Consider the following 15,649-nt stretch of genomic DNA (forward strand, 5'->3'; position numbering starts at 1 on the left):
GGGCAGAGGGTGAAAGGGGCACTTAGTGATCTAAAAAAGGCAATTTTTTTAAACTATTTACTACCCCAACATAGGTTCACTTGAAGGACATTTTAAGCTTATCCAATTTCCCATTTGGTGCTTGAATTAACATGATTTTATATTAGCCCTGGTGAGTAACTGTGATCATACTATAGATAATTTGAGGGGACCAATGTATGGGATCCAGCATTTAGGAACTGTCTATCCATTAGTGGCACGAGGGGCAATCCTGGAGTACATTTTCTATTACCCATCCTTAGATCCAAGTTGCATTTTGAATATGGACAGAGATGAGCTGTGTTTTACTTGAATGGATAGTCTGTTCTGGAACAGTGGTAGCCTCTGTGTTATATATTCCTCTCTCCACAACATTCAGTTTAGTTACCTGGACTGAGTATTTCTGATGCCATTTGACTTTGTTCAGTAAGTCCATCTGTATTAGGTCGGAGGATGCTTTGTATACCAGACACATCACCTCTAAGCGCACTGTAGGATAACTGAGTATAGTGATAAATCTTTGAGGTGGTCCATGCAAGACCTGTTGTTTAGGACTTATAACCTTTTAGTAAAGTATTTCTGTGGGTATTCTAATTGTTCCATCGGTCTGGACAGATATAAGCCAAAAGTGGGCATTATACAAAATTGACCTAATGAGTGCTTTGTAAAGGTGGGACAAAAACCTGTCTAGATCTAGTCACATTCAATTTGTTTATAATCTGTGCAGTATAGAAAAACTTTCTTATGACTCTGGGCACATGTTGGTCAAAATGTAGGTCACTGTTCACAAGTTCCCAAGTGCCAAACAACTGGGTTACTTCTCAGGGGGCATTGTCAATTTGGCAGTTATCTGGAGTAGATGACTTCCCAAAAGATACAATATATTTCTTGGAGTTAAGCTTCATTTCATGATTCTGGCACCAGTTGTTAGAGACAAACCTTCCTGCATGATTGTCATTGGGGATTCAGTAACTGTTACTAGCTTGCAGTTATTTCAGACTTAATCGGCCAAAGCCCTTTGGTATTTACTTATGCTTTTGAGATATACATGCCAAAGTCTCAGCACCGAACCCTTGGGGACTCCATTGGTGACTGGTGTCTCACCCTGTTTTGATCTCCTATCCTGTGAGCAAGCATACATGTATGCGTTCTTTGATTTACCTTCCTGATTGTGTTAACCTGATTGTACCAAATTATATTCATTATATAATAAAGCACCACTTGTTTAAAATGTGTTCTAAAATTTGTAGTTTTGAACAGTCTTCTAGTAAGCAGTGAAACAAAATGTATGAACCAATAATGACCAAACTGCCAATTTCAGAAAATTAACTACAAAAGGCTACTCAAACTTATGTCATTACAATCCATCATCCTTTGTGTAGACTGCTTATTTTCATTGTGACTTTGTTTTTGTTAGATGATGCATTCCCTCACATAAAACCATGCAAAGTAATTAACTACTTCAAACATGCTGCATTTATCCTTATCTTTGAAGTTTGTGCCATGGCTACGAATGGTGGGTATCACTGCAACAAAAGCTGAAATTATGGAAATCCTGTTCTGAAACCATGTGTATGAAGGGTCTTGAACATAGTTTTTTGACAGCTGCTTTGCTTGGAGGTCTTCACCTCACCTCCCCACCCCACCCCCACCAGGCAGTAGACTTTTCCTACTGTACCTTTTATCCCTGAGTTGTTGCAGCTTGGGATTAAAAAATAATTACTACACCTTCACAGCAGTGGTTTTGAAAATGTGACTTTCACAGTACTGACATTGATATGACCATGTTTCCATTGCAAAATCCCACCAAAATTGTTTGCTTACTGAGAAAACAAGCAACTAAATGTATACAAGTTTCTTAACAGGTCGAGAAGATTGCAGGATCAGGGGGCCCTCATTTTTGGCTGATTAAATAGGGTATATCTATTTAAATTTCCTGGGGAGGGATAGAGACTGCTTAGTGATATTGTGGCTTAAGACAAGATTCCAGGTTTACCACTGCTGCTCTAGTTACACTGCATGAATGCCACTGCTGTCAACAATGCCCCATAGCTACCATTCTAGAATGGATTGACTCACACTATCCTCTCACTGTGGGGCAGTAGTGCAGCAGGCTTTCAGTTCTGTCATACTGGCAAGCATTTCTGGCTCCTTACCTTATGAGTTGAAACCATGTCACCAGCATCATAGTCAGGGTTGGAATGTCAGGCAGAAGGCTGTCTAGAATATACATGATATAGAAACATCTCACCGCTGTAGTGCAAATGAGAGGCACAGAGTTGAACTGAAAAGGCAAAAGCAGAAGGAAGGGTCATGAGTTGCAGCGTGTGTGAGCATGTGCTTGCTTGCATGTGTGTAGAGGGAGAAGAGTTCATTTCTGAATTATTTTCTACAGGGAAGGTGGCAGGTTGATGACTATACTGCCAGCGTCGATAATAGCATACAAGTGAATAGAACGATTCAAGTTAAGAGTTGATAGAATATAGGATTGAGAAGCAGAAGGGATGGGACCTTTATTAACTGCCTGCTAAAACACGGTCAGGCTCTGCACTCCATAGATTTACTTCCATCAGTCGATGTTCTTCATCTCACATTGCTGCAGTCCTTACACTTGGGTAGTCCGCTGTCCTCGGTCGGCCCGAATATCAAAGTATTAGGCTGACGTCGGTCAAGGCGCTTAAGACTGACATCAGGACGTCAGGGTAGAAATGCGCATGACCGACGTCATATCCTCAGTCTTTTTTGCCGCATGGTCCGATGCAGAATCAGCGTTGCAAGTGCCGTTCGGCGTTCTGAAATTTTTCGAATTCGGAGTTTCAGACCGAGTCAAAGTTGGCTAAGTACCCCGTTGGGGAATATTTTAGTTTTTTCTAGCCTCAGTGGTTTACCGGATGTCAGAAAAAGTGAATAACTGTATTTCTTGTGGGAAACAGATACCGCATAGGGACTATCATACTTTGTGTATTCCTTGTTTGGGGCCGGAGCACGACGTTGTTGGGTGTCGCTTTTGTGCTAGGTTCAATAAGCGCACTATTAAGCGAAGGTTAGATTGTGCCAGGTTGGTCTTGAAGCGGTGCAATTATAATATGCCGCCGGATGCTCCGCCCGCTTCAAGAAGCGCAAAGACAAAGCAGCTAAACCCAGGCAAGAAGAGTCGTCCGTACCGGACGCTGGTTCTTTAGAGGCGTCAGTGGAACGGTGGTTCCGCCGGAGGCTTCTCTGGAGTCCCAGGGGGAGACTTTGATATTGCAGGATGTGGCCTCTCAGGAGGCAGGTCAGGCTGAAGGGGCTTCCCAAGTTACTGTACTCCCCTCCCTTACTAGGGTGGTTAGGCCCTCTCCTTCTGTTTCCAAGGCTTCTCCCAGAGGCAGGCCAGTTTCAGCTTCTGTTAGTGTCACTCCTAGTTCAGCAGGGTCTGTGCCCAAGAAGCACATGCTTAAAATGGCAGAAGATTTAATTACTTTGATTAGAGGTTCTTTGCCCCCTCCTGATAAGAGGCCTAGGGTGGAACCAGAGTTGGGAAGTTTTGAGCAGGCTTCGGATGTTTCAGAGTCTTCGGCTGAAGACTTGCAGGAGTATTCTCCTTATTCTGATTCTGATGTAGATGATTCTACTCCTTCTGCTTCTCCTCCAGAGGATTTTTCTTTTTCAGAGACTCTTCATTCCATGAGGAAACATTTTAAGTGGGAAGGTCAGGACTTCTCTGATTCCAGGAAAAGGCTTAGGGAATTTTTGCGTTTACCCCAGCATAGGCCTTTGGCTATGCCACCTGTTCTGGATGTTGTGGAAGATGCGTTTGCAGAGGCTTCACTTAATCCTGATTCTTTGCCTCCTGCTCCTGTTAAACAGGTATTACAGGGTGCCTGAGGCTCATAAATATCTTTATAAGAGTCCTAGGGCGGACCCAGAAACTGTTAGTCAGGGACCTAAGGGTGTCAAGGCCTCTGTGGTAAAAAATCCGGTTCCTCCAGATAGAGGCCAGAGCTTTGGATAGATGGGGAAAGAAAGTCTATACTTCTTCCACCTTAGCTATGAGGGCTTTGAATTGCCAGATGTCCTTCATGGATGCATCTGCAGTCATAACAACTGGGTTGTCCTGTCGTCAGGCAGCCCTTCAGTCGGCCGGATTCCAAAGTCCGGGTCCGGCTTCGGCTGATGTCGCACTTCACCCGACGTCATCTCTGTTGGTCTTCGGGTATAAAGGCATCAGCCGACGCCATTTTCCTCAGTCTTTCTTGCCGCATGGCGCCCGAAGCAGAAGCTGTTCACAAGTGCCGGTCGGTCGGATCCAGAGATTACTTCTACCGAATACTACTTCGAAGACTTCTAAAGCTAAGTACCCCGTTGGGGACTCTTTCTTGCCTCAGCCGATGTCAGAAAAAGTTAATAATTGTTTAACCTGTGGGAAACAAATACCTCATAAGGATTTCCACTCTTACTGCCTGCCTTGTTTAGGCCTAGCCCACGACGTAGCAGCCTGTTCGGCCTGTACTTCTTTCAACCGACGAACGCTTAGGCGTCGGTCGGAGTTTGCTGAACAGTTTTTCGGTTCTGATTTTGCGTATATTATGCCGTCGGATCCTCCGACTACCCAAACTGCTAAAAACGCAAAGATAAAGACTGACACTCGCGATCCGCGGTTTCGGCCGAAACCATGGTTAAGCAAATCGCGAGTGTCTCGGTTTCGCCGAAACCGAGAAAGCTGATCAAAATACAGCAGAATCTATCACTACCACTGAGGCCCCTGCTACTTCTCTTGAATCGGCCTCAGAAATTTTATCCACTACGGTGGTTGCCACTGACTTATCAGACACCATTCCCTTGGATGTGTCTACCCCAGCACGTGGTGCTGCTAGGCCTCCAGCAGCCATGTCCATTAGGGCCTTTGCCAGGGCCAAAGCAGCCAAAACTACTAGAACAGTGCCTGCTAAACCCCCTACAACACGGCCCTCTTCTAGTTCACAAATGCTTACCCTGGCAGAAGATTTAATTTCATTAATTAGGGGATCTCAATCTCACCCAGACAGGGCCTCTCAGCCCCCAGAGAAGAGACCTAGGGCAGAGCCCCCCGAGCCTGTGTCCTCTGATGATTCTGCTGATGAATCAGACATAACAGACCAGCCAGAGGCTCCTTTCTCCAATTTTGAAGACTCGGATGCTGAAGAATCCATTCCAGCTGCCTCCCCACCAGAAGAATTTTCCTTTGGGGAAACTTTACATGCCACGCGAGAGCAGTTCCAATGGCAGCAGCAGGATTTCTCAGACTCCAGAAAAAGACTTAGAACCTTTCTGCACCTTCCACAACACAGGCCCTTGGCTATACCTCCTGTGCTGTCTGTAGTGGATGATGCCTTCAGTGATGTCTGCTCTGCACCAGATTCTTTACCTCCAGCCCCTGCCAAACCAGACAGATTTTACAGGGTACCAGACACTCATCACCACCTTTACAAGGCCCCACTTGCAGACCCCGAAACTATATCCCAGGGTCCCAAGGCAGTAGCACACCACAGCTAAAAACCCTATTCCTTCTGAAAGGGAAGCCAGGTCTTTAGACAGATGGGGCAAAAAGGTTTACACTTCAGCTACTCTCTCAGCTAGAGCTTTAAACTGTCAGTTTCACATGATACAATACCAAGAGTTTATGCTTGATCAGTTAACAAAAAAGCTATCCTCTGATGAATCAATTGATAAGAAATATGTATTAGAAATGGTAAATAACATACAACAGGTTAGTAACCATTCCTTAAAATGTGGCTATGATGCACTGGAGGCTTCATTTAGATCAGCCATGACTGGCACAGTGATAAGAAGGCATGCATGGCTAAAGGAACAAGCTTTACCAGATCATGTTAAAGCCAAGTTATTAGATGCTCCTATGGATAAGACCAGCTTGTTTGGTACACCTGCCCAGCAGGTAATGAAGAAAATGGAAGAAAAGGCAAAATCTGTTCAAACGGTTAAAGATTTCTTGCAGGTCCAACCCCCAAGGTTTAGCAGGAACTGGCCTGCCAAAAATTGGTCCTTTCCTGACTCCACAAGATCCCAAAGGGGCAGGAATAGACGTTCCAGAGGCAGCAACCAATCCAGAGGAGGTGCCTACAGAGGACGACAGTGGCAAGGTAACAACAGAGGCACAGACACAACCACTGCCACTACAACAACACAGCCACAGTGACTTAACTCTAAAACCACCTACCAGGGAACAAATAGCAGCTCCATTAGGCGTCAAATTAACCTTATTTTCAAAGAACTGGCACTATATCACAAAAGACAAGTGGATTTTACGAACCATAGATCAAGGTTACCGGTTCCACTTCCACACCTTACCAGTCAAAAGAGGAATGCCAAATCTACCTCCAAATCAAAAAACAGAGGCTCTACAACAGATAATGCAGTTAGGAAACATGAGAGCTGTGGAAAGAGTGCCAACAATAGAACAAGGAAAGGGATTCTACTCAAGACTATTCCTAGTTCCAAGAAAGGAAAAAAGTTGGAGACCTATTCTCGACCTGTCCACCTTAAATACATACATCATTGTCCCAAAATTCAAAATGCTGACCCTACAGCAACTTCTTCCCATGCTGGGCAAGGAGTGTTGGCTGGTAACTCTAGATCTCAAGGAGGCATACCTGCACGTCCCCATTCGACCAATCTGCAGAAGATACCTCAGATTTCTTGCAGGATCAGAGCATTATCAATTCTCAGCATTGCCCTTTGGCTTATCTACTGCCCAGAGTATTCACAAAATGCCTGGCATCAGTAATCGCCACTGCAGACTACAGGAATTCAAATTTACCCATACCTGGACGACTGCCTGCTACAAGGGACAACAAAAGCAAGTTGACAACAGATTTACAAAGGGTCATTTACTTGCTACAAGCACTGGGATACACAGTCAATTTACAAAAATCAAGGCTGATACCATCCCAGACAAGGACATTCTTGGGCTGAATTGGACACAGTAAAACAAATGGCTTTCCTAACTGCAGAAAAACAGAGAACTCCCTCTTTACTTCTTGGCACTAACAAAACAGAACAAGTTAACAGCAAGAAAAGTACTGCAGGCCTTGGGCTTCATGGCATCATGCATAATCTTGGTCCCACTTGCCAGACTACATATGAGAAAACTACAGTGGTACCTAAAGAATTTATGGTCACAACACAGGCACAGCCTAGAAACAGAAATTCCACTAATTCCATGCTTAAAACAGGAGTTCCTATGGTGGGCTCAAGCATGCCAGTCAAACCCAGGGCTACCCTTTCGCAGAGGTCAAGCAAGCCAGACCATCACAACAGACGCTTCAGACCTAGGATGGGGGGCCCACATGCTGGACAAATGCGTGCAAGGATTGTGGACGCAGGATCAACTTCACCTGCACATCAACCTAAAAGAAATGCTGGCAGTAAAACTGGCAATCCAAAACTTCAGACCATTTCTCAAAGAGGGCCAGTTGATAAGGACAGACAACACCACAGTCATGTGGTACATCAACAAACAGGGAGGCACTCATTCATACCCCCTATGCAGAATGACTTTGGAGCTGTGGAACCTGGCACTCAGCTACAACATCCAGATACAGGCAATATTTGTACCGGGAAAAGAAAATACTCTAGCGGACATACTAAGCAGAACCACATCGGATGCCCACGAATGGATGCTACATCCGGACATCTTCAAGACCATCTCAAAGAAATGGGGAATGCCTCAGATAGATCTATTTGCTTCCCCTCTCAATCACCAGCTCAAAAAGTTCTGCACAAGGACATTCCACCCACTAGCATGGAAAGTGGATTCGCTCTCCTTCAGCTGGAAAGGCCTAACAGCATATGCATTCCCACCTCTTCCCTTGATACACAAGGTATTACTAAAAATCAAGGAAGAACGTCCAAGGATAATCCTAATAGCTCCAAACTGGCCAAGGCAACACTGGTACCCACTGCTCAGGAGCATGTCTCAGAACAATATGTGGCCAATACCCCTGATGCCTTTGATGTTAACTCAGAACAACTACAGCATCATGCATCCAAACCTAAAACCGTTGCAACTGACTGCATGGAACATCACATAGCAGCAGCTAATCCAGAACTTTCCCAAAGAGTTAAAGACATTATTCTTGAAGCCCGCAGACCTTCAACAAGAAGGAACTATGCAGGAAAATGGAAAAGGTTTGTCATTTGGAGTACTGAAAGAGGAAAAGATGTGTCAAACCTAGATATGCCTAACATTCTGGAGTATCTGGCAGAACTTCTACTTTCAGGCCTGTCCTACTCCTCCATCAAGATACATGCATCAGCTATATCAGCAGAATACAGCTTTGATCCACCTGTTTTTTCACACCCATTACTCAGACAGTTCCTCAGAGGAATCAATAATGTAAAACCTCCAAGGAAACCACCATTACCAGCTTGGGACTTGAACTTTGTGCTAGAAAAGTTGACACTATCACCCTTTGAGCCAGCAGCAACAGCAGACCTACAGCATCTATCATGGAAAACCGCCTTCCTACTGGCAATAACCTCAGCCAGGAGGGTTTCTGAACTCCAGGCCCTAATGGCAGTACAACCCTTCCTAATCTTCCATCAAGATAGTGTGTCCATGAGGACTAATCCTACATTTATGCCTAAGGTGGTATCCAGAGTGTCTTTAAACCAGGCAATCCACCTACCTACCTTCTTTCCCAACCCACAAAACAGAGGGGAAAGAATACTGCATACCTTGGATGTACATAGCTACGCTACTACCTGGACAGAACAAAAAGTAGCAGAAAAACTGATCAGCTTTTTGTAGCCTATGCAACAGGAAGGGAAGGAAAAGCTATTTCCAAACAGGCAATCTCCAAATGGATAGGAAATTGCATACGGTTCTGTTACTCCTTCCATGGAAAACCAATTCCACAGAACATAAGACCTCATTCTACAAGGGCAACAGCCACTACCACAGCCTTTTTACGAGGAGTGGCAACCAAAGACATTATTGAGGCGGCTACTTGGACCTCCGTGCATACATTTGCCAAGCATTATAATTTACCTCTATATTCCAGATCCCGAGCAGGGTTTGCCACTGCTGTACTGCAAGGGATCCTAAACACACCATAATCTAGTTTCTTCCTCCCCCCTAGTTGGCTATGGTATTCTACCCAGTTGTTATGACTGCAGATGCATCCATGAAGGACATAGTACAGTTTTGTACCTACCATAAATGTAGATGTCCGAACTGGATAGCATCTGCAGTCAGGATTACCCTCCCTCCTTCCCCTCTGTGGTACTCCTAGGGTGTTTACCCTCCTAATAGCTAGCTGGTGGGGGGGAGTCTTTTATGATGTATTTGTTGTATATATGTACATACATGCTTATTTTTTGTGTTTACCACTATCTTTTTGGAAACATTGGCATTTATCCAAAATTTTTAGCCTTCAAGAGGGCTACTGCCATCTGGGGCAAGAAACACTGAGGAAAATGGCGTCGGCTGATGCCTTTATACCCGAAGACCAACAGAGATGACGGGTGAAGTGCGACATCAGCCGAAGCCGGACCCGGACTTTGGAATCCGGCCGACTGAAGGGCTGCCTGACGACAGGACAACCCAGTTGTTATGACTGCAGATGCTATCCAGTTCGGACATCTACATTTATGGTAGGTACAAAACTGTACTTTTCACATGTTGAAATAACAGAACTATCTTCTTTCTCAATTGAAGTCTAAGGTAGATGCTCTGGCGGAAGGCATTGAGTGTAAAGAATTACAAGATTTGGTACATGTCTCTGAACAGGTGGGTAAGCATTCTTTACAATGTGGTTTTGATGCTGTACAGGCCTCGTCTAGGGTGGCTGCCACTGGGTCAGTTCTTCGCAGGCACGCCTGGCTGAGGGATCAGAATTTATCTGACCATGTTAAGACAAGGATTTTGGATGCTCCTTTACAGTCTGATGTGTTGTTTGGTTCACCTGTGGAGTCAGTCTTGAAGAAAATGGAAGACAAGGTTAAGTCTATGCAGGCTGTTAAAGATTTTTTGCAAGTTCAGCCTCCGAAGTTTAGTAGGAATTGGCCTGCTAAGGGGTGGACGTACCCTTCTTATGATTCACAGTCTAGGGGTAGATCTAGACGTGGTAGGGGCAGAGCTCAGAGCTCCTTCAGACCTAGAACAGGAAGTTCACCTGTACAATCTTCGGGTGAGGGCAGGGGCCAGTCCTTTCGTAAACAGGCCCAATGACCTACCTTTTCAGCTGCCAGATCCTTCTTGCCTGGCAGCTCCTTTGGGAGGAAGGTTGGCACTCTTCAAGGAAAATTGGAGTTTGATTACCCAAGACAGATGGGTATTGGATATCATTCACCAAGGTTACAGGTTTTATTTCCATACCTTGCCTCCTTTCAAAGGCATGCCGGACGTTCCTCCTCAGCAAAGACTAGAGGCTCACAAACAAATTTCTCTGCTGCTTCAAATAGGGGCCATACAACCGGTCCCTCTGCCAGAAGTGGGCCTAGGATTTTATTCTCGCCTGTTCCTAGTACCAAAGAAGGGGAACACGTGGAGACCAATTTTGGATTTATCTATCCTCAACACTTATCTGGACATTCCCAAGTTCAATATGTTGACGTTACAACAGCTTTTACCTCTGCTGGGCAAAGATCATTGGATGGTGACTCTGGATCTCAAGGAGGCTTACCTTCATGTTCTATCAGGCTAAGTTGCAGGAAGTATCTGCGTTTTCGGGCTGGGACTTCTCATTATCAATTCTCTGCATTGCCCTTTGGCTTATCTACTGCGCCCAGAGTGTTCACGAAGGTTCTGGCTCCAGTGATAGCTTTCTTCAGGCTAAGAGGAATACAGATCTATCCTTATTTGGACGATTGCCTGATTCTGGCCCAAGGAAGGGACGAACTTCATCATTTACAATATGTGATAGCAGTGCTAAGATGCCTGGGGTATTCTGTGAACGAAATAAAGTCCAGTCTAGTACCCTCTCAGGACATGTGCTTTCTGGGTGTGAGACTGAATACAGCATCCCAGATGGCCTTTTTGACCCCGGACAAACAAAAGAATCTTTCTCTTTACTTCCATCAATTGTCTCATCAGTCCAGGCTGACTGCAAGGACAGTCCTTCAAGCCTTGGGGTTCATGGCATCTTGTATTCTGGTGCTTCCCAATGCCAAACTGCATATGAGGAAGCTACAATGGTATCTCAAAATGTATGGACACAGCACTGCCAAGATATGGACACTGTCATTCAGATAATACCTTGCATTCAAAAGGAATTTTTGTGGTGGGCTCAGGAATGTCACCTAAACAAGGGACTCTCTGTGACCCGGCCAGAGGCGTGTCAGATTCTAACGACAGATGCCTCAGACAAAGCTTGGGGAGCTCATCTAAATGGAAAGTGGGTACAAGACACGTGGCCTGCCAGACTTCAACATCTACATATCAACTTGAAAGAGATGTTAGCAGTCCAATTTGCATTAATAGCTTTCAAGGATTTACTTCTTCCAGGGCAGGTGTTGGTTCTAACAGACAACACAACTGTCATGTGGTACATCAACAAGCAAGGGGGAACACCATCATATCCTCTATGCAGACAAGCAATGATTTTGTGGGAGACTGCTCTCAGTTTACAGCTGAATCTTCAGGCAAGGTTTCTGCCGGGAGCACAGAACTCCTTAGCAGATGTGTTGAGCAGACGAATTATGGATCCCCACGAATGGAAATTGGATCCTCATGTATTTCAGAAATTGACAGTGTTATGGGGAACTCCAGACATAGATCTGTTCGCTTCTCCACTAAACTACCAGCTGCCAAAGTTTTGCAAAAAAAGGTTTCATCCCACAGCTTGGAAAGTGGATGCTCTTTCATTCAATTGGAGCAATCTTCATGTGTATGTCTTTCCACCTCTGCCTCTCCTCCCAAAGGTACTGAAGGTCAGACAGGACAAGCCAAAGATGATTTTAATAGCTCCAGATTGGCCTCGACAGCACTGGTACCCATTGCTGAGAAGTCTGGTACGGGAGCCTCCATGGCCTTTGCCTTCGATTCCACACCTGCTGTCTCAGGAGAACAGTCATTTACTCAATGTCAAACTTCACTCTCTTCACCTAACAGCCTGGCATATTCTGTTTTAAACCCTGGAGGGTCTCAGCTTTCACAGCAAGTTTTGAATGTTATTTTGGAGGCCAGAAGACCTAGTACAAGGAAAGTGTACGCAGACAAATGGAAGAGATTTTTATTTTGGAGTACAGCAAAGGAATTTGATGTTTCTAAGCCTAATTTAAGTGTGGCGCTTCAATATCTTGCTGAGTTACTGGACAAAGGTTTGTCCTTCTCTTCTATTAAGATTCATGCTGCAGCAATTTCTGCTCATTATGACTGTGACCCACCATTGTTTTCTCATCCTTTGTTTAAGCAATTCCTTAGAGGGGCAAAGAATTTGACCCCCACGTAGAGCTCCTAATCCTGCTTGGGATCTCAATTTTGTGTTGGAGAAACTCACTCTACAACCTTTTGAGCCTGCAGCTACTGCTGAGTTGAAATATTTATCATGGAAGACTGCTTTTTTGTTGGCCATTACCTCTGCGGGAAGGGTTTTTGAATTACAGGCCCTTATGGCGGTTGAGCCTTTCTTAATTTTCCATAAGGATAGGGTATCTTTACGTACTAACCCTTCCTTTATGCCTAAAGTGGTTTCTAGTGTAGCTTTAAACCAAACTATTCATTTGCCTACTTTTTATGCAAACCCCCAAAATAAAGGGGAAAAGATTTTGCACACTTAGGATATACACAGGCAGTTGCGGTATTATTTGAGCAGAACTAAAGGGTTCAGGCAGTCTCAGCAGTTATTTGTTTCTTTTGCTTTGGGTTCTCAGGGCAAGCCTGTGTCAAAACAAACTATTTCTAAGTGGATTGGGTTTTGTATTGCTTTCTGTTATTCCCATCATGGTAAGGAGATTCCAGCTGGGATTAGGCCTCATTCCACTAGGGCTACTGCCACTTCTACAGCTTTTTTAAGGGGGGTGGCAACTAAGGATATTTTGGAGGCAGCTACTTGGAGTTCAGTGCATCCTTTCTCTAAGCATTATCACCTACCACTTTACTCTAAATCTAGGGCTGGTTTTGCCACTGCAATTTTACAGGGCATTTTGGCAGCTCCTACTGCTTTATAGTTTTGCCATCCTCCCTTACCTCTGCTTTGGGATTCTACCCAAGTGTAAGGACTGCAGCAATGTGAGATGAAGAACATAGTACAGTTTTGTACCTACCATAAATGTAGATGTTCGAAGATCCACATTGCTGCAGTCCAATTTACCCTCCCTCCTTCCCCTCTGTAGTTAGAGGCGGTTGTGTGGTTTGGGTTGTGAATTTTGTGTATATTGTATATATTGTACATATGATTAGTGCACGGGTGGTTGGTTGTTTTTTGCTGTCTTTTGGTTTTGACCTTTCTTTTTAGGGTCTTCTGACATCTGGGGCAAGAAAAGACTGAGGATATGACGTCGGTCATGCGCATTTCTACCCTGACGTCCTGATGTCAGTCTTAAGCGCCTTGACCGACGTCAGCCTAATACTTTGATATTCGGGCCGACCGAGGACAGCGGACTACCCAAGTGTAAGGACTGCAGCAATGTGGATCTTCGAACATCTACATTTATGGTAGGTACAAAACTGTACTTTTTGTGCTCACTGATACATTTTTATGACAAGACACTTTGCCTAGTTTGTGGTTGTGAAGCAGTGTGTATCCCAGCACTCAGTTGGCTCAATGCAGAGAAGCTTTGAGACCTTGTTCTCATTGGAGAAATGCTTCCTGACAAATTTCCAAAATTTTGGTTTAGCCAGATACACCATTAGATAAGCAAGTGACTGGAAGCAAACTGGGAATGAAAGGGCATGGTAATGTATTATGAGTGAGGGAATTATCAGGATTATAAAACTAACTATTTGGAGAAAGACTACCCTACTGCCAACACTGAACTAAGCACAAAGGTAGTAGGGAATTAAGTCCCTGCACTACACACACAAAAATGGTATAGTAATTGATTGGTAATGTTTCATGTTTAGTAATGAGTAAATGGAATTGTACAGAACTTGCCATAGTATTAGATCAACTTCAAAATGGATCAGTTGGCTGGGCAACTCTCGAAAGTCGAGCAATAATCAGCACTTGAGGGGCAGTATAACTCCTGCAAATAAAAAAAAACAAAACTCTCCTTAGCTTGCCTGTGGCTCTGGCAGCACCAATGGAACAGCGGCGGCATAACTCCTGTAACGCATGGCAGCGGCGGCATGACTCCTGTAATGCATGGCAGCGGTGGCATAACTCCTGTAACTCATGGCAGCGGCAGCATAACTCCTGTAACACAGCAGTAAGAAAACAAAAACAGCTAGTGCGCGAATCCATGTTAGCGTGAAAACTCCACTTTATTAATTTTTTCCAATAAGTCTTGCAGCTGTAAGTGTGGTGGGGTGCCCGCTCCCCCTCGCTCTGATTTTGGTGCCCATGCTAACCATAACATTCCATCCGTGTTATTCATTCTTCAACTCCCCTCCCACCAACCCCCTTCTTGGGCATCTGGAGAAACGAGTATTTACATGGTCTCTAAATATGTTTTATATGGATATATGACTTGATGTGGCTTTCCATAATTCTGTTAATCTTGCTACACTAATGTAGGAATAAACAAGATCTGAGTTAATTGGGTAGGTGCATTGTGGGTAAGGGAGAAGCTTGCGAGATCTGGTGGCTGCAAGCTCTAGCATAGGCCAGGTTGGAGCCAACATATCTGATCCGAACCCACTTGAAGAATGAAGCTCGACAACACAGATGAAACGTTATGTTAAGTACATAACTTTTTTAGTTTGCATTTGACATGTGCAAGTACTGTGGTTTGTAATGAGCATACTGGTTTCTCAGTGATTACGTTCTGCACACAGTTAACTGTTTTACAGCATTTATAAATACTTTGATAGAGATTTGGCAAATGGACTGAATTTGCCTTGCTTTAAAGCTGGCAGCTAAAATTTTTGGTTCAGTAACATCTTTTCCCTACTCATTTTTTCCTTACAGGTGCGAGTAGTTCAAGGTAAAGAACCTCCCCATCTTTTAAGTCTTTTTGGTGGAAAACCTATGGTGATTTACAAAGGTGGAACCTCAAGAGGAGGTGGTCAGACAGCACCTGCAGATGTTCGTCTATTCCAGATTAGAGCAACTTCTTCTGGCTACTGCAAGGCTCTAGAGGCAAGTAAATCATTGTGTAGAAGCTGACAACAAAGCTGCATTTAATCTGATTGTTTACTTAACTACCTATATCATCAGTCTCATCAATTAAATTATGTCAAGTACATCATAAATTAGGCTGAGTATTGCATGATTTAAAAAAGGCAGTGTGATTCACTGGCATGGTGTTATCCTTACCACCACCATTAGGTGCTAGAACACCAGACACCACTGGTGAGAGCTGCGGGTTAGTTCTAGGTGAATAGTGGTCTGCTTTCCCACTTCATGAAAGACTCCTTCACTCTGGGTGGAGCAGGAGTAGATGGTAAAAGGGCGTCACTTTGTGGGCTGATTATCTGTATTTGCAGGGAACATAGTATATGTTGTGTGATGTAATTTAGTAGTCCGCACAGAGTCACTGCATGAATTAA

At 44.3% G+C, this 15,649-nt stretch overlaps 1 protein-coding gene across 1 annotated transcript in view; it reads left to right on the forward strand.

Annotated features, from left to right (window-relative positions):
- Positions 1–15,649, forward strand: part of GSN (gelsolin) — a gene marked incomplete in the record, with an annotated part of 970,219 nt that overhangs the window by 753,166 nt on the left and 201,404 nt on the right. The window contains 1 exon segment of the mRNA XM_044058005.1: positions 15,069–15,240. Within this exon segment, the coding sequence (XP_043913940.1) occupies positions 15,069–15,240 (172 nt within the window).

The sequence above is a fragment of the Protopterus annectens genome, chromosome 16.part0 (genome assembly GCF_019279795.1).
Source record: "Protopterus annectens isolate FY-2018-M chromosome 16.part0, PAN1.0, whole genome shotgun sequence".
Lineage (NCBI taxonomy): Eukaryota > Metazoa > Chordata > Ceratodontiformes > Protopteridae > Protopterus > Protopterus annectens.